Source organism: Saccoglossus kowalevskii, chromosome 11, assembly GCF_978046115.1.
Source record: "Saccoglossus kowalevskii chromosome 11, keSacKowa6.1, whole genome shotgun sequence".
Lineage (NCBI taxonomy): Eukaryota > Metazoa > Hemichordata > Enteropneusta > Harrimaniidae > Saccoglossus > Saccoglossus kowalevskii.
The window spans coordinates 11,143,996-11,162,787 of NC_140651.1; the positions used below are offsets into that span (position 1 = coordinate 11,143,996).

The 18,792-nt window shown below is 36.3% G+C and overlaps 1 protein-coding gene and 1 long non-coding RNA gene across 8 annotated transcripts in view; both read left to right on the top strand.

Moving 5' to 3' along the window:
* Positions 1–18,792, top strand: part of LOC100369598 (androglobin-like) — a 115,662-nt gene that overhangs the window by 54,779 nt on the left and 42,091 nt on the right. For 5 of the 7 annotated variants that reach the window (XM_085505757.1, XM_085505759.1, XM_085505754.1 and 2 more), the window contains exons 2-6: positions 11,949–12,108; positions 12,744–12,920; positions 13,662–13,874; positions 14,904–15,043; positions 15,282–15,371. In XM_085505757.1, the coding sequence (XP_085361883.1) occupies positions 11,949–12,108; positions 12,744–12,920; positions 13,662–13,874; positions 14,904–15,043; positions 15,282–15,371 (780 nt within the window). Of the gene's footprint in view, positions 1–5,643; positions 6,171–9,840; positions 10,044–11,948; positions 12,109–12,743; positions 12,921–13,661; positions 13,875–14,903; positions 15,044–15,281; positions 15,372–18,792 lie in introns of those variants that run through there. The other 2 variants (XM_085505753.1, XM_085505758.1) reach the window with 2 other exon arrangements.
* On the top strand, positions 17,292–18,619 carry LOC146736180 (uncharacterized). The gene is made up of 2 exons (XR_014931013.1): positions 17,292–17,587; positions 18,459–18,619. It is a non-coding gene; the product is annotated as an uncharacterized LOC146736180 (long non-coding RNA).

Genomic DNA, 18,792 nt, shown 5'->3' on the forward strand with positions numbered 1-18,792 from the left:
ATAAAATTTTCAAGCTCATCCTTAGTTGAAATATTATCATGTCAATCCAAATGCAAACGATATTCCAATCTGGAAACAATGATCTTGAGATACAAATCAATATCTGTGACGTCTTGTGCACCCAAACCTGTGTGATGAATTTGTTTACGCGTATCTGTTGACCGACTTATTTAGTTGATTACTAGCGAATTGCTGTGTTATGTCTGGCATCGTTTAGGCCATTTGATGTTCTAGACGGAACTCGACTCGGTGATTTGGAACTAATTACGAGATAACCGTCGCTATTCGGACTACTATTTCTGACGTTTAGTATTCGTAGTTATTAATGTAGTGAACGATTAATCAAAAGATATGACGTGTTCAGTACTTAGTGTGATTGGCTGTATGATTGAAGGTTACGCCCTAGAGTCTTTATACTGCTTTGTAATTGGTTAAGGTTTTGAAAATGAATAAAGAGAGTTTTAGCTGGTCTTGGCGAGTACAGCACGATAGACGCAGTCTAGTCCAGTTCTGGAGAGTCTTGGGGCGAGTGTTGACACAGTCTTGGACAGAGTCTTGGGGATTTTTCCCCAGGGCGCTGTGTCTTATAGAGTGCTCGACTGATCGATTAAGACGAAAGTTGAAACGTATTTTGTTGTGTGTGTCCTAATTGACTGTAAAGTAAGTTTAAACGACTTTACCCGATCCCGTACCTCAAGGGGACGCGATAGAAAGACGAAACGAGGTTCCCCCCTGGCACGCGTGGAGAACCCTAGAGGAGAAGAATTCCCCCCTGATACCTGTTGCAATCATCTCTGCTATTTATTTAATATCTTGTTAAATGCTACATGCAGTATTTATGAGTTACTTTTTCTCATTAATCAATACCATATATAGATATTTCATTGTACTACTGGGTGGGGAAGCGATGTTCTCACCGCTTGCATACTGCGTGTATTAAACTGGCCTTGAACGGTTCTGAGGCGGCGGCACAAAATTCTGCATGTGCCGCCGCCACTGCGGTTGCACGACCGCAGCGTAGAATATGCCTTTTTGTTGTGGAATCCCCGGTGGCCCAAGTGAAGCCACGGTGAGGCGTGCAGCTTGACCTTTTTCAATTGTGCTTTGATTTCCATAATATATGTACCTGTTAGCGTTTGATTTTAAAACATGCATCCAGTATTTAACCACCCCCTTGTAACCTCAGTTATCTTAGGCTATGTCTACCAAGCCCCTCCCCCTCCTGCAATGATTACATGTCTGTGTGGTATAATTAAGATTTTACACAATTTTGTTTGTATTAATTACCCTTTGTAACACCTTATCACGCATTATTTTACACAAACTGAAGACGTGAATGAGAATTATGGGTAGATGAATTGTGCGTCTCATTCATAATCTGATTGTACAAACGGTGGGCGGTCACGTGAACACTGACGTTGATTGAAATCAAAATGTTTGACTCGAGCTTTCAGAAACTATTTACAGAGGCACATTTGGTAAAAAAAACTAAAAGATTCGACTTCACCATGGCAACAATGATTTAACAAACTTCAGACTAGTAATACAAGTCTGAGAAGAAACAGTGTGTATATATTAGATTATTTTCACCTGAGTAAGTAACATTAAACGTGCATTAAATAAGCTAATGAAGTCATTCATAATGACATTATCCGAGTTATTTCGTACAACATTTCTGAAAATCTTATTATGAACCCCAAACCAGCTGGGGATATGACTGTCTGTCTTAGTGATAATACGCTGACCGCTTTATGGTCCTCGGCGTTTGCGTTAACTGTACTTACCCTATGCTCACATGGCACCACACTATTGAATAACGCGATATTTTCATTCAGTGTACCTCTGCATATCGGTAATACCATAGTCACGTGACCATAATAATTTGTCTCGTTATCGAATTTATTAATCAACACTGCTCAGTCATCCATGCTAATGGATTGCAATTCAATTGGACAAGCGACCTTCGAGACTTTGTATTGAACGTTAATAGACTGTAATCATATTGCGAGACAAATACACAGTGTGTGCCACAATATATAGTTATAATATTAAATTATTTAAATTGTATTTCAATAAACGTCACAACCTTCGGGGTATTCGCGTTCTCGTACATTTTACGTCGGAGCGCATATTGAATATTGTTGCAAGTCGTTCATTTTATCCCTTGTTTCTGTCAACTTTTCTCTGAGATCGTTGTCTTCAGCTTTGAGTTGTACGATCTGTTCTTTGAAATTGTCAAAGCAAACACTCACGAATGTGACGGATTATTGTAATTCCAGTAGTATAACTTCCATGTCAGTTAGTTTGTCTACATTTGATGTCAGTTCAGCTAGGCTAGCTTGAATCTTATCCAACTTGTTTTCTTTTGAAGTTCCATTGTCTGTACGTTGGTCGGCCATTTTCGGTGACTTTGGCGCTGGTGGAAAGCGAACAAGCTGACGATTTTTTACACAGATGTAAATCACCTTGGAACAGCTTAGCTCTTGCTTGTCCACAGTCCTGGCACTTCATCCTTAGATATGGAAACGAATATATATTGGTAGTTTTTAACGTGAAAACTTGAAAAGTAAAGACAAATTTTAGGAGTGATGTGTGTACATTTACTATGTATTTACTTGCTTCTGCAGTGTTTATCATGGCCGTGCTGTCACCCTCTGTGTCTAATGGTTTGAGCGATTTTGTTTTTATCAGTATTCTTTCCTGAACCTGTCACTTGAGTACGAAACTCATGTTTGTTTAAAACAAATCTTGCTTTACGATTCATTCAAGTCAAAACGACTAGCTGTGTTTGGCTGCGGCATATTGGTATCACTATCCGCGAAGTACGCATGTACCCAACGCCAATGATAACAGATGGCGATAGTAGTGACGTCAAGAGCGATAACGCTATGATTGGTCAAATGATGATATTTTTTAGGTGATTTATAAAGCATAAAACTTAAAATGACTTTCTATATCAACATGGACTTGAGAGAACAAATCAGCGAATTAAATTGGTTCAACGCCTGAACTTAGCCCAGGAGATAACAATTGCAAACTATCGTTCGATCATAGCATGGGTCCCGTTTGTACGTCTAAGTCGTAACAAAAGTTGAAAACTACCACCATTGGGCGGTTCCGTATCAGTTTATTTTACTTACGCTCGATATCCGTCCGCCATTTTATGTAAATAGTAGATACTTATTTACTAGGGACTGAGTAATTTTTCCCTCAACTAGTAATACATGTAACTTACATGTACATTGGCACAGTGCATTATTTGCTCACTCAGTAAGTTTCTAAGGCAGCCAGTAGTATAATTCTTTGTCATTATTTCGCCAGTGTGTACTTCATTTATTTCGTTTAGGTTATATGAATGACGGTCACGTGGTAACAATGACGTATTCAGGCATGTGGAACGCCCGTTGTCATTCGATTTACATTTATAACCATTAGATTAGTGAAAAGTATACATCTTCTTTCATTTATTTTTAGAAATAGTTTCCAAAAAATGACTCGAACCTAGTTTGAGTTGTTTTTCTTTGTTGCGCCATTGTTAATCCTCGTTCCACATATACTCACGGTTAATTATTCTAGGAACCGTGTTATAATTAACAATTTCCAAAAAAAAAAAAACATGGCACTTAACCATTTTAAGGACTTTCTAACAGCTACTGAATTCTTATTGAAAGCGGCGTAGTGTAGAAATGTTATTAAATATGTTAGTCAACAAGCATCGTCCGAAAAGGGCACGGAAACAGCGTTATTTACACACACAGGCTTCGCAGAAACTTGAACTTGAAATAAAAGGCATTCCCGCTCACAACAATGCAGTAGCGTCTGCGCGTGCCGTTGTTATACTGACGGCGCTAGTGACAAATCTAGGGTTGCCATGGCTACATGTGTATATTAGTAACCGGTGCTGTACTCGGTACTGTGCACGGTTTATGACCGTTGGTCGTCATTATAATGGATAGAACACATGGAACGGAAAGTGGTCAGAAAATTGTTTTTTTTCTAAAGAAATGATTCCCATGCTATTGGCGGATTCGTTATTAAAGTATCTCTCGAGGCGTTTTATCGGTCTAAAGTAACAGCTAATGACACAATATAAATGTTCATCGTGTTATTGCTCCAATTACTTTATATTTCAACAATTCATGAATCAATTTCCACAAAAGAAAATTAGTCCATTGAAGTAGTTATTTAAAAAACAATATAACAGTCTTATAATGAACACGTCGAATCGGGGTATGTTGAGTAAGAAAGCTTGCATTCAGTCTATATTAATACAGATTTCCCCGTTCCGGTGTTTAGCATGCGTTGTTATTTTCAAATTGCATTACTTAGCTGCGGATTTTGGCATTTTTATGGTCAAAATGTGATTTTACGCGGTCGATCGCGCACCACTTTAACTGAAGGAGCAATGTTGATTTACCTGTTTAGCCTTGTCGAGCAGGCTGTAAACATCAAAGCAGGTATTGCATATGAATAGCAATATTTGGAATTGCCACCAGCTGTGTGTGTGTGTGTAGCTCGTAGCGGTGATTCCGCGAGTTTTTGGAAGATTCGCATGGTTAAATGGACCTGTACTAGCTCCGCCAAATGTCGGATATTCATTATGCTGGCGCCGTTTCTCACTGTGTTTGCAACTACTAACTAGCCCTGAGCCTATATCTGCAACCTGTGTCGTCGCGTCGGTTCCCCAACCAAGGTCATATCAGACATCGAACTTCAACCCTAGCACGACAACTCGTGATTTGTTCGTCAAACCACCCACCAATCAAACAGTTCTCGTAACGCTAGTAGCAGTGTGACGAGTGTGTCAAATTTAGATGTACGACCGTATCTGTGTGTACCAATTACCCGCCAGGTAAAATCATTGCAATTGTGGTTTAGCCGTGCACAGTGCGTGCAGTCGCATAGTTCCATTCTAAAAGGTACACTTTTTTGAATCGCATCGTTGTTGTTCCAATTGCAATGCAAAGTTATTTTTAAAAAAGATCCTAAGTAAACTAGGCAAGGTAAACATTGACAAAAGCTAGGACTGTATTGATGTGACCAACCCAATCTACCCATCTACTGTGTAATACTTGTCTTCGTTGGTCGTGAAGCACATGCGTGTGTGTAACTGGCGTCATTGTTGACTCTACCATCGTGTACATTTGATTAGACGTGTACTGGTATGTGCAATGCGTGAACAGCCTTGTTGGGTGTCGATAGCTCATGAGCTCCAGTGCGACTGCATGGTAACGGTGGACGGACGTGATATATTTTAAGCAGTTGACACAGACATATCACGGATAGGTGTTACAGAGTTGTCAACCGTTATTTGAGTTCGGCCACCTTCCCTCTTTAATTCTTCGAGGCATTTCGCGGTTGGCAACACACGCCGGACATCGCAACCTAGGTCGTGTCGGATTGGGTTACAATTGGGCGTGAATCTTGTTGAAACTGACCTCTTGACTGGTTGTAATTCAGTCTCGTAATTCATCGTTTAGTTCTGCTACTTCGTAATGTCAAGTGGTCCACTGGAGATAGGCAAGAATTTAGTTAATCAGGGGTCTATTTAAATATCGCACCCCCTTGTAAAATACGCCGTGTTGTCGACAGTGTGTGCTGTTCAGTTATATTAAGATTCATATACATCTGGTTACTGTTTTGACTACCGTGAACGACATGGCATTAAAGAGGGATCGGACCTCTCCCGACACAGAGAGAGACAAACAAGTTGAAAAAATGACGGCTTACCATCGCGAATTTATATATCCAGTGTTGCCCATACCGTTGGAACAGATCTATGAACTAGCGTCGAAAATTTTGGGCAAAAAAATGAAATTACCGAAAAATATTTGCGTTAACGAAGAAGAGGAAGATTCTCTTCCGGAACTAACTCCCATGCCACTGCAAGGCAGGAAATCACGCGGTAAAATTGACAGAAAGGGGTCTTCTCTTCATGCCGAGAAAAAGACAGCGTCGGTGAATTTAAATATTGCCGAGCTCGCCAAACCCGGAGGTCGAAGGGCGTCTGCATTCCCGGTGCCAGGTGGAGAGGGAAAAATTTCTGCTTTACCGGGGATTGAGGAGTTTCAGCGTGATACAAATTCGCGCAAAATGTCCGCTCCGTCAGTCGATGATCCTCGGCGAAGTTCTGTCCCGTCTGCTTTGGATACGGAATACTGGCGAGACAGGTGAGAACGATGACGTCACGGTATGATTATCACACCATTATTACAGTGTCCAAAAATTAATAGCAAACTTAAAATACCGTTTGCAAATATTTGCTTGCGAAGTTTTTCAAATAATCAATAATGACGTGAAATACCAATAATTCTCGTGATCACCGTGGTGTAAATCATTTAAAAAACACATTGAAAATAAGTTTCCACTAGAAGGTAAAAGAATTTTTAATTCTAATTTAATTATATAGCGATATTTTAGCATATACAACAACAATCCATTCGTTATCTAAAGCCATTTACGCTAATGGACACACCAAACAAACGTTTACATTGTCCGAGTGCCTATCGTCCCTCCCGGTACAGGTTATTTGAAATTAAGTTACAGGCATGTTGATAGTGTTATATTGTATATGTCGCATAGTTACCGTATCAAGGTCGATACTGAAAAGATTCTATTATGTGTCCTTTATATCTCAATGTGAAGTCCACGATAATGTGATTTTGTGGTTGAGTTATCGTGTAAAGACCAACCATTGCATCAGACAGTGACAAGTACACGCACGAGTTCGTACCTATAGACGTGTGTAGATCACTCCCGACATTAGATTTTCCTTTTTAAAAGTCAGATACAACCGCCACGGTGTCTCCTCGGTGGGGCTACCATGCACTCGCCAAAACTCGCATTACTATGTAGATTGATAGCAACGCATTACTGAAGGTCCATGTACATTTATGCAAAATTGTGTTGAATATTTATATGCAATATACATGTATACACATACTGCACTTGTATGTCAGCATTTCAAAGACATGAATCGTACACTCGCCTTTGCGATCAACCTTGGGTGTATTGGTAAAAAGTTAAAACTAACTTGACCGTGATTTTTAGTCTGTAAAATGGCCGAGTAATTGGAATAAATCATTATCTACGTTAAATAGTGTAGAGAAACGTGAAACGACGACGGAAAAATGATGATATCGATGAATATTGAAACAAAAATTAAGGTTGAGATTTTTGTTGATTGACGGGCAAGTGTTCGCAACTGTCCACAGTCTGGCAAAGTGAATGTAAATCGTCACGGTCAAATTAACATCTACTTCGAGTTCGGTGAACCACATTAAATTGAAAACGAAAGAAAACAAAACTCTGCAATAATCTCGCATGCTTTCCGGTTTCATTTCAGCGTAAACTAGAACCCAATTTACATGTATTTATTTCACCAAGCGAGGAAGTCGATTCAATTTTTGTTTTGTAATCATTGCGTTGTGCGTCAATATTATGAATAGAACTATTATTATAATACAAGTTTTTTTTTTTTATAAAAAAAGGTTGTGAAGGTACCCAAATTGAAAACTATGTTGTTAAGCTGGTAGTATCACACAGTTGTGGAATCAAATCATGACGAGACACCGAACTCGCCTAAATCAAAGCTCTGATGCCCCCCAAAATTATCGACCCTTGATTTTCTCGAATCAAATTATCAACGTTCACACACGATCACGTATAATTATATGAACTAAAACCCAAATACACTTGTATTCTCCGTCCATCCATTGGTTACAGTACAGTAGTTAGTGGTGCTAATATTGTCTCTGCGATGATTTTTTTTAAATAACTCTATTAGCAGAAAATTGCACCTTCGTTTGTGGAAAACAAAGCAATGTCGCCAGAAAATAAAATTTAGAAATAGACCGTTGTTATTGCTATAACCTAATAGTATATGTATAGTGGACGATAGCGATCACACCTGCCCGAGTGGTCTTTGGCGAAACTATAATTTAATTAGGACTATTAGAAACTCCGGGATGGGTGGGAGATGAGGCAATGACAGAAAAACTGTACAAAACATGTGTTCAGTCCCTCTCTTAGTGTTGTGCTATTTTTTCAATGATGAATTTCCTGTATTTGTTCCCGAATATTATTTCCCCAAGGATCAGGCTTGCAGAATTTATCTGTTACTGATCCCTGCAGGATATTTTTCTATCATATTTTCCTGTGCACTTTGTTGGTTTCCACTTCTGCTATCGTCCGGTATTTCTAATTGCCAACCGCTTGTTTAATGCAGTAATTTATCTAAATCCCAGACAACTAAATGAACTCGTTTCGTGATCTAATCATAAAGCGAGCCAGTGAACCCCGGGCATTCGAATTAGGTCAGGTCCCGGATCAGTGATATACCATGTATATTTCAATGCGTTACCCTCACAAAGTTGATGGTTTACTAAGTTGCGGCATACTTACATACTCAACAAATTAACTGTGCTTACAGCGCGTTCTGATATAATGTAACAAATTAGGCATACCAGCACGTGCCTACGTATGTGCCAGAACTTGAAATATGTTTCTTTTGTACCATCACCTCCAATCCTAACTCTAACCCATACCCAGGCCCCACTATTCACTGTGTAAGCCTCTCGAGATAACTATAGGTGTCAGTAGATGGGACTTATAAAATTATACTGAGTGATGGGTGGTAGGGGTAGGGATTGGGGTAGGATTAGTATTTCAAGGGTGGGGGTACAAAAAGAACTCTTTCCCAACATATATGGGCGTTACAACTTTATATCATGTTTATTCCTATTTCTAAAAAAGAAAAACCTAATCAGTTTCCACTGCCCAATTATTCCGGTGCGTAAACACGTCCTGAATGTACTGTACAACTGTAAAAAGATCCGTACCAAGACGCCACACTTGAATGATTAGGTCAAAATAGAATACATTACAATTTCTTTTGTAAAAGTGTTATCACTGAGTTGGTTTAAATCAACAATTTAAGGTCAATTTTGTCTAATGATTGTACACGTAGCGCAGAAGACTGTATATAAACTGTATATAACAGATTCTAAAAGTACAAACACTTAACTACTGTTAACGTTTTAAGTGTACCGTGTTTAACGTTTTGTAGCTGTATCGCATGTCGAAAATACAGTTCGTGATTGTCAGGGATTGACTATTAGACAGTCTGTGTGTATATGTTTAACGGGGTGCATTGCCACAAATAACGTTATATAATTAAGACTAATTGCGATTCTCAAAAAAAATAAAAAATAAAATAAATAAATAAACCTGTCAATCACGGGTCACGAAAACACACCCGGGTCACAATTCCGAAACTTATTATAACCGTGTAGTTGAAACGACTTCCTTTGGGGGGGGGGTGTTCAACACCAGTGATAATAATGTTTTCTAACAAAATAAATCACTTTTTCTTACTTTTTTACTCATTATTTTAAGTTGTGGGCAATTGAGTTACATGTAACAATTTGCCTTTATGTATCAAGAAACAAGCTGTGTTCTGATTCACCTGATTGGTTTAGGATTGGGTAGGCTCGATCATGTAAGTAACTTCGCAGTGACTCGAAGTTCGATAGTTGTCGTAAAACCGCGGTGTCAGTTTTCCATGTAAATTGTTGAATTATTGGTCTCTCAGAGTTTCTAATGGTACCATAATGTTTGAGGAATGACGTAAAAACGAAAACTTTTAGCGGGACTAACTATAGAGGGCGACAGCGAGGAAAGTAAATGCTGTGTCTTTTTGCGTAGAATTCAATTATTATGATAAAATTTGAACTCAATCACTTGTAAAATTTATTTTAGAAAAATAATTGATTAATTTTGGTAGAAAACGTACAACGAAACCGATTTATGTAGTGGATTGTCGTACGGTCACTGAGCATGCGTATATAGTTTGTTGCGTGACCTTTGCTCGTGGCAACCACCTTTCGTGCCTAGAGATAGTTGAATCGGGAATTTCAGCTCGATCGAAGAAAAAGACTATAATTCCGATACCAAAACGGACTCTTTTGGACGTCCATAATGGCAACCAAAGCTGCCAAAAAGAAGGAATCAGCAAACCGCGTGGGCTCGGCTAACAAACAAGAGTAAGTGCTGCTCCAATTTGTTTATTCTTCAGATTTCAAAATGGCTGTCATAATCTGCGCGCATTGTAAATAGCGCCTTCTTTACCATTGTAATCTTTATGTTTTGAATTCACGGGGCGTATTTTTAACGCGATTATGACGAGTTCGGGCAGGCATGAGTTACAAAAAGGTATACCGTCCAAATTGCCCAACATCAAACCGCAGAGTGTGCATAATGTTGGTAATAACAATAAAACTGTAACCGTGCAATCGCTATTTCCTAAGTTCCGTAAAAATGTTAAGGATAATTACGAACAAACGGATGTTTCATATAATGCAATACATATTACATATTTTTCAGCTTCATGTTCAGATATAATGTATAACGCTGTCAAATTAGGTAAATCATGGACACAGCTCAAGTGCTCAAAGGGTGTTTTGTGTAATTTGTTGACTTTACTCTGATTTCTTCCGGGGCGATGATTTTCCCAACTATTCCGTGTGAATACAAATCTATCTAACAAAAGCACCTTTGTAATAAAATCATGCTTAGTACCAATCTCTCTTTCTATAGTTGTCTGAGCAATAACATGTCTCGAACAAAGTAACCAGTGTCTTGTGATACAGATCTACAGTAGCCATGGCGTTTCTTACCATTTTTTAATGTCTATGTTAAAATGTTCGGAGTTGCAAAATTTTCGATGCTATCTGTAATGCTTTAGTGCATATGAACTCAGTTTGGGATACCTTATGTGACATCTTATGCACTTTCTAAGGTTAGGAAACACAGGTAATACTATCTTCAGGGCATTGTGGAAAGCTGCTAAGACCAATAAATATAGTAAAGAAAGTAGTAGTAACAATCTTTGATGTAGAACTATTGCCTAAAACATCTGATTCTAATCTTCATGGGCTTTTGTGGCCGAGGTTGTACGCTAGAAGTGTTAAAATATTTTTTTTTTCATTTATTTCAGCTACTGGTATTAAAAACTTCTGCCTCTTATTCAAACATTCATTCTGTGTAATTTTGTCACAGTTGTCTGTTTTGAATTTTCATCAGTGTTTGTTTATTTGTCAGCCATTTTCTTGCTAGATTGAAGGGTGTGCGAGTAGCCATTTTCTGTTTACAAGCTGCGTGTGAATATATAGAGACACACATAAACACATTACTCTGTTTACAATAGTTGTGTAACGAATGAAGTCTCGTGAAAGAATAGTTGGGTATTAAATAACAATTATAACATTTTAAGTTGTAAGTACCTAACCTGAAAAGCAGAGCATAAACACTACACAATACACAGTTGTGAAAAATAAAACATTTTTGCTGTATAGTGATACTGTAACTGTAACTAATACTATAAATGGTGGCTGTATTTATTTGAATACTATTGTATTTGGAGTGGTGTAGTCATTATGCATGTTAGTATTCTACCATTTGATAAGTTTTAAATTATAAGCACAACCACAGCTGCTGAATTTTCATGTTTTTATACATTTTATACACTTTTCAATTCTCGTCACTAATCAGAGAAAACAGAGTTACCCCAGGCCAATTGACATACATTTTACCTATAATATCATAGATCATATATCATTCTAGCTAATTTTCACTCTGTAAAAAAAAAAATCTGTATAATTAATCTTCAAAGTTATGGGTAAAGTAAATAATAGATATTTGATAGATAATTTTGTGTGTGGTCTAACAATTCATGTCAGTAGTTTAATCATAACTTCAATTGAAAAGTTAATGTAGTTTCTCATCTTACTTTGATCTGTGATTAGAGACTCTACATTTAGGTTAATTTGGTATGGTATGATGTATCCACCATCTGTCCATGTGTCAGTCTGTCCTGTATGTTTGTCTCACAAAAATCTGTAAAACGAGAAACCCATCTTGATGACCAATGTTTTGTGTTTGTATTTCAGAGCTGCGTCAATAGCGGCTAGTGTAATTGGATCAACCGGTGAGTCAAAGAGGCACAAAGCAGTCATATGGCCAGAGTTCAGTGACAATGACATCAATCAAGAAAAGTGGGAAGTGCCACACAAGACCAAAGAAAAAGAAAAGGGGAAAAGTCCCAATCTTGTAAGTCAATTATTGTACAAGTTAGTTCGTATCCCCATGTTTATGAGATAAACGCTCCATGCTGCACCCACGCCTGTAATTTAATTTTATAATTTCTGTGATCGACTAAATATTTTACAATTCTCAGTGCAACTATGGTATAAACTGGATGAACCTGAATGCATACAATATACCATGAGATATGATACATAACTTGTAACCCCTTTGTATGCTCAAGTACACTTTTGTCAAGTCCAAATTTAACAATAAATAAAATTTGGCCAAGTGCAAGAAAAATTATGGTTTTCACATGGTTTATATAATATAAAGCCAAATAATTTTTAGTTGCTGCATCTTTGATATAATACAATTGTTTCTCATAGTGATTGGAAGAAGAAAAACATTTGCAAAGCAAGCATATGATAAATGAGTATTTAAAAAACAAATTCCGTAGAATTATTACCATTTCAGAGCTATGTCAAGGAATCAAACTTGGGAGTTGAGAGAACACCGGAAATTGATAAAATTACCCTTACCTTATCGAATGGCATTAAGGCAAACTCGAATAGCATCAAGGTAATTTGATGTGAAGTTCAAGCCTTGTATATTTATAGTGTGCATTCAGATGCTGATACGTAGTTTTCATTTTTTCTCAGCAACATTTCTTTGAAGATGCAGACGGTCGGATTGACATGCCACCATCATTAAAACAGAAAGTAGATCATTGGAAAAGGCCACAGGACTTCATATTAGATAAGACACCGATTGTATTTGATGAAAATGCCACAGATTTTGATTTAATGAGTACCAATGAACACATACATGATTGCGAGGTAGGTGTACATATTGTCCAATAAAGAAAACATATTATAAATAAGCCCATGTGTGTACATGTGCTTTTTGTCCATTTCCAATTTATAAACCCCCCTTTCATGCGGTTTTTGTTTGGTTCTCACCACTTGTGACTTAGCGAGGGCCACTGTATTACGATTCAATATAAATATCTCCATAATGGAATTACTCATACTAATACATTATATATATTGACTGAAAGTTTCAGGGGATTGCTGAAATTTTATCAAGCTAAAAAAATTATTGTGGTATGAATGAATACTAGCGTGTTAGGATGTATGTGCTATGAACACCTAGACATCTGGAAAATTTTTGTTGAGACAAACATTCATCTTCCAGCCGTGTAAGTGCTGGTACTATCATTAATACGTTACATGATAAATTACCATATTTCTCATTTGAATTAAAAAAAATATGAAAAAATTTGAAATGTAAATAACAAAACAACGAATCAGTAGTTGCGTAATACCATATATAATTTTTAGAATATCAGTTGGTAAGGCATCATGATCTTTAGCTGAAAGTGACATATTATTTTTCAGCAGTTTTTGAAGTCTGGGCAGCCAAACCAGAGATTATTCATAATCACAGTGCTCTGAAAAATTAACATATTAGAAGCTACTCCATTTTTACTCATTATAGATAACATAGAGTGCCATTATTGTTTATGTGGTGATATGCATATTTGTATACTGATGTCTGTCTATTTTCTCTTTCATAAGTTAATGAGATGGATCATTAGTCAAATTACAACATTATGGAGGATAACCATGGTAGCGGATCCGGAAGCTCCATCTAGTACTATGGTTTCACCGCCAATGAATCATATGTGGAAACCATGGGAACATATTTATGCAATGAATAAAGTTGGTAAAGGTCCACACATACCAGCGTACAACCCTAGTGGTAAATATGTAGTCAGGCTGTATTGGATGGTGAGTTTTTTTATAATACTGTATTTGCTCTATTAGGAGTGCATACTAACTAATAAATTGCATATGTTGTATATGGAATAATTACAATATGACCTATTTTCACTATAGAAACACACATGTAATTTACCTCATCATAGCACTTCTAATAGAGCAAATATCTCATTGAAACAGTGCAGTCAATACTATGAGGTCACAATACTACGAGAATACCGCAAAGTATTCACAAAGGCAGTACGGCAGTTGTATTGGCTGACATGTAGTGAAGGTTGATGCGTTCCTCCAGTACTGCCCCAGTGCAAACTTCGCGGTATTCTCATGATAACCTTATTATTATTTGTCCTGCTTGTAGAAATAATTTAATGAGAAATAACAGCCTGTAATGGCAACAAAATATACTGTGTTGTGCTGTGTGAACAGTGGTGTTCAATTACAGTCATTTGAACACATCTGTATCACGTTCGTACATCATTTTATGGATGGGTAAATTTTATTATTTCCAGTGTATAATAATATGAGGTTATTATGAGAATACCTCAAAGTATGCACGAAGACAGTACAGCTGGAGTATTGACCGACGCGCGGCGAACTGTCTGAGTGCATACTTTGAGGTATTCTCGTAATAACCTTATTATTATACATCTTTTCCTTCCAAGGATACATCATTGGAATGCCGAAATCAAAAAAGTTAAGGAAAGAATCAGCAAACTTGTTTGTGTGGGGTCCGGTCAAACCCCGATGGCAGCCATGTTTGTTTTTATTATCAGAGGACGCTTAAGTGCGTAATCATTCCATATTTGGAATTCATATTTCCTTATATGGTAGGATGAAAATACCCTGTAAAATACCTCAAAATTATGACACACTGTAACTTACGGCGTTACGGTGACAGATGTATAATGATATGCAATATTACTAAATATTAATCTGACACTCATAAAAATATCATAAATAAACATATCCATATGAATATTACATAGACATAGATGTGTGTTAATTTATCTCATCTAATGTGATGCATGTTTCTTATAGGGTTGTTGGCGTAAGATAATAGTGGACGATACCATTCCATTTGATGACAATGAAAACATGTTATTACCATCCACAACAGTACAAAATGAGTTATGGCCAATGTTACTAACTAAGGCAATCATCAAAGTAGCTTCTCTAGAGTAAGTACTATTCTAATTATAATGTGAACTCCATATTTTGTAGAGAAAAGCCCTAATTTCCAAAATATTGATGACCGGTGTTTCAGTGCAAACTTGGCACTGGCAAATGTTATAATTTTTATCTCTGACCTTAAATCGGAAGTAATTTGGACACCCCACTGGGAAAATTTTGCAAAAATAATGCTTAGAGTGGACACTAGTGATTTTATTGGACACCTTTCTCTTTATAACATTGCAGTTACAACGGTGGCAGTAATAATAGTGAATTTGGTGACGTTACTATCATACACGTTCTAACAGGATGGCTACCAGAGACTATACCATTACAGTAAGTCCAATTAACTAAAAAGTTATATTATCTCAGAGATGTGAGGATTGTTGTAAAATATTTTATTTTAGCTGGAATTAATTTTCGCTGGAAAGGCTTTTGGGGTGATTTGTATGGAATCTATTTTCCCTATTTTTTGATGAGCTGAATGTAAAATAAAATATTTTACAGTATGTAAAATAGAAATATTGTCTAATTCATATTTACCTGGTTTAATTTAGAAAACATTATTTAAATTTTTTTTTTATGGACAAAAACAACATTGTTGCTGTTATTATGAAATAAAATGTTATGTATTTGATGTGATACGCAGATATAGAAGGAATCTTGTTTGTTTCTTGTATTTTTTAATAGTATTCAATTTCAGGTTTCTGTAAAACACTTGTATGCTATTCACAGTAGACAAGTTTTGAGTTCTCTGGTTGATTAGCTATAATGTGGACAAAAGGTGGGGAGGGGGTGACCCACATTGATATTTGTGGTCAGTAGGAATATACCATTTTGGGGCAAATATTTTACTATACTAGCTACAGGAAGATTTTGTATTGCAGTCTTGCATGTTAACCTTGAAAGTTAACAATATATTGATAATATATAGAAAATATATTTTTCAATCACACACTCACAATGAAGCAACAAATTTATATCATCTTTGTACATGCAGCATAAGGCCAGTCTTTTATTATCCCTTGTTTCGTGAACCCGCCGAATGAACAGGAGCCAAAAATGAAATAAAAATAAAATTTTATTTCAGCGTAATTTCTCGCGCCCGCCGCCGACTTGTAAGTGCAAAAAATTGCTAAAAAAAAAATATTTATATCTTCATTTTTTTTTCGCTCGCCGTATAACAAACTCAAGTTGCATTTTCGTGGGAGTATCATGATCAAAGTACCGAAGTCTCGCGCAGATGAGAAACAAGGTTATACATGGAATAAAATTTTATTTCATTTCTTCTCTCCGATCAATGATCTCACTTACAATTCTTTGAGAATCACACAAATCTAATGGAAAAAAAGAAGTCAAAACTTGTCTATTGTACTAACATTACATGTATCTCACAAACATACTTGCACGATATGGAGTAATTTAGGTAGGATCACTAATTTTTTCAGAGCCATTGCAGAGAATGCTATTTATAAGAAGTTATTGAATAAAGTAGGTCTTGGGAAAGCAGAAGACAAGGATGATAGTATTAGGGATGAGAATAGAATGGGGATTAACAGTCAGGCTTGGCAAGTATTAGTGACTAGATAGGACTAAGGCAGATGACAGGGTTCTCCCTACATGTGGGTAAAATGAAGGATTTTCAAACAAATGATAGAAAACTACGGTAGTGTGCAAGTTTGACTGCGTTAATTTTTTTGTTCAGGTTTGTTGACTGTGTAATTTAAACATGTGCTAGTGGTGGTATAACTACGTTGTGCATATATATAAACCAAATCATCGTTTATATTTAAATTTGAGATTTCTGTTATTCTTCAACAGTAATATAAGTTGTTTTATTTTGAATATTTAGGGAGAACCCTGAGAAAATATACATTGCATGAAGTTTTATGTTCAGCTGCATGGCTGTGTTTTAGCTGGTTTTATGGTTTTCATGTTTGGTCATTTTGTAGTATTGCTCCATATTGACTGAAGTCCCAGATGCAGTGAATATTGTAACCTGGTGTGTTTTTCGTTCCACCTGGGTGTATGATTGCCCCTTGATGACAATACCAAATAAAGAATTCTACCTGCACATACCCTTGTGAATATTCATAACAATGTTTACCAAAGAAAAATCCATTTTATCTCATGAATATTCAACAGCAGTGCCATTATCAAATATGGATTTGGAACTGTACCTCACGGCAAATGTGATATCCCAGAGTTCAATGCGTTTTGTACCATCCAATATACACTTTATCTCCGCACGAGGGCGCAATTTCAAATTGAAAGAAAAACTAGCATACACGCTATTACCATTCTATGACCTCAATTGACCCACCAGCCTCATTCCCAACTTGATACTGGAATTCTCATTTTTTTGATGTATTTAAAGTTTTTTACCCGGATCGTTTTAACCATTTCAATAAATAGTTATAGACTATAATTGATTATGCGAAATTACTGCATTTTTGGTGGTTTTTGGCCTACTCCTCTCACTGTTATGTTAGAATTACCGCGAGAGTGCCTCCTATGGATTGTCAACATGGCGGCTCACAAAGTTACGTTCGGTAAGTTCTTTTTTTTTACGTTTTACACACAAAAAAAGCAATTTTTAGAAAATAACGTTCGATTTCTTCAATTGTTGGCGACTTTTTTGTTGCAATAATGCTGGTCGTGAAAATGAAAAACGTAATTTTGTTGGGGATTTCGAGAGCTTTACAACGATATGTAGATCGACCATATACACGTTATGTCCCTCATAGGAGTAGTGAATAAAGTGTCATAATGTATTTTGTCATTAATTTGCATACCATATATTCACTATTGAGATAATATATACACTATTGAGATACTATGGGTATAGGGATAAAATGAACATTTTCCATGTATCTGTTTTTGATACCAATGCATTTCATTCGTTTCTCTCAATATTATTTTCTGACATATTATTCATAATAAATTATGTAATATTAAAGTGAGAATATACTAAATATAGTTAATAACAAATGATTTTCAAAAAAAATGTGCCACGCCCCCTCCACTTGCCCCATTTCTCCAGTAAACGTGACACACATTGATGTGTTTGAAGTTGAAGAATTAATACCTAGAAAATAGTGTCATTACAAATTTGACAATTTAGGCTGACTTTAGAATAGTTTTACCAAGTGTAAATAATAATTTATTATTATGACAGATTTTTTATATTAAATATTGAGATTAGTTTAATAACAAATGATTTTCAAAGAAAATGTGCCAGGCCCCCTCCACATGCCCCATTTTTTACAGTCAAAGACTTCATAGAAAATAGTGTCATTACAAATTTGACAATTTAGGCTGACTTTGGAATAGTTTTACCAAGTGTAAATAATAATTTATTATTATGACAGATTTTTGATATTAAATATTGAGATTAGTAATGCATCTTGTGTTTTGTTTCAGATCTTTTGTGCTGAACTTACCATGGACAGTTTGCATGTGACGAGTGATACCTGGCTTGATTTTATATACAACATGGAGATGTGATGCACATAGTGTTTTGTATTCCTTGTGTGTGCCAAATAAAATTTCAAAATGTGATTCAGCAGAATCCAACAAATTCACTTCAATGTGTTCAGTGTATTTAATTTCAAATGCTAGTGAAGCTGCTTCAAGTTTCTTATCAAGTTTGTTAAGATCATCCTTTTTAGTAACTTGAAGTAACTTTGCTGAATGATTTGCTTCATTAATTTCAACCTTGGTATCAAATTGGTCAACCAGTTTTGTTTCATATTGC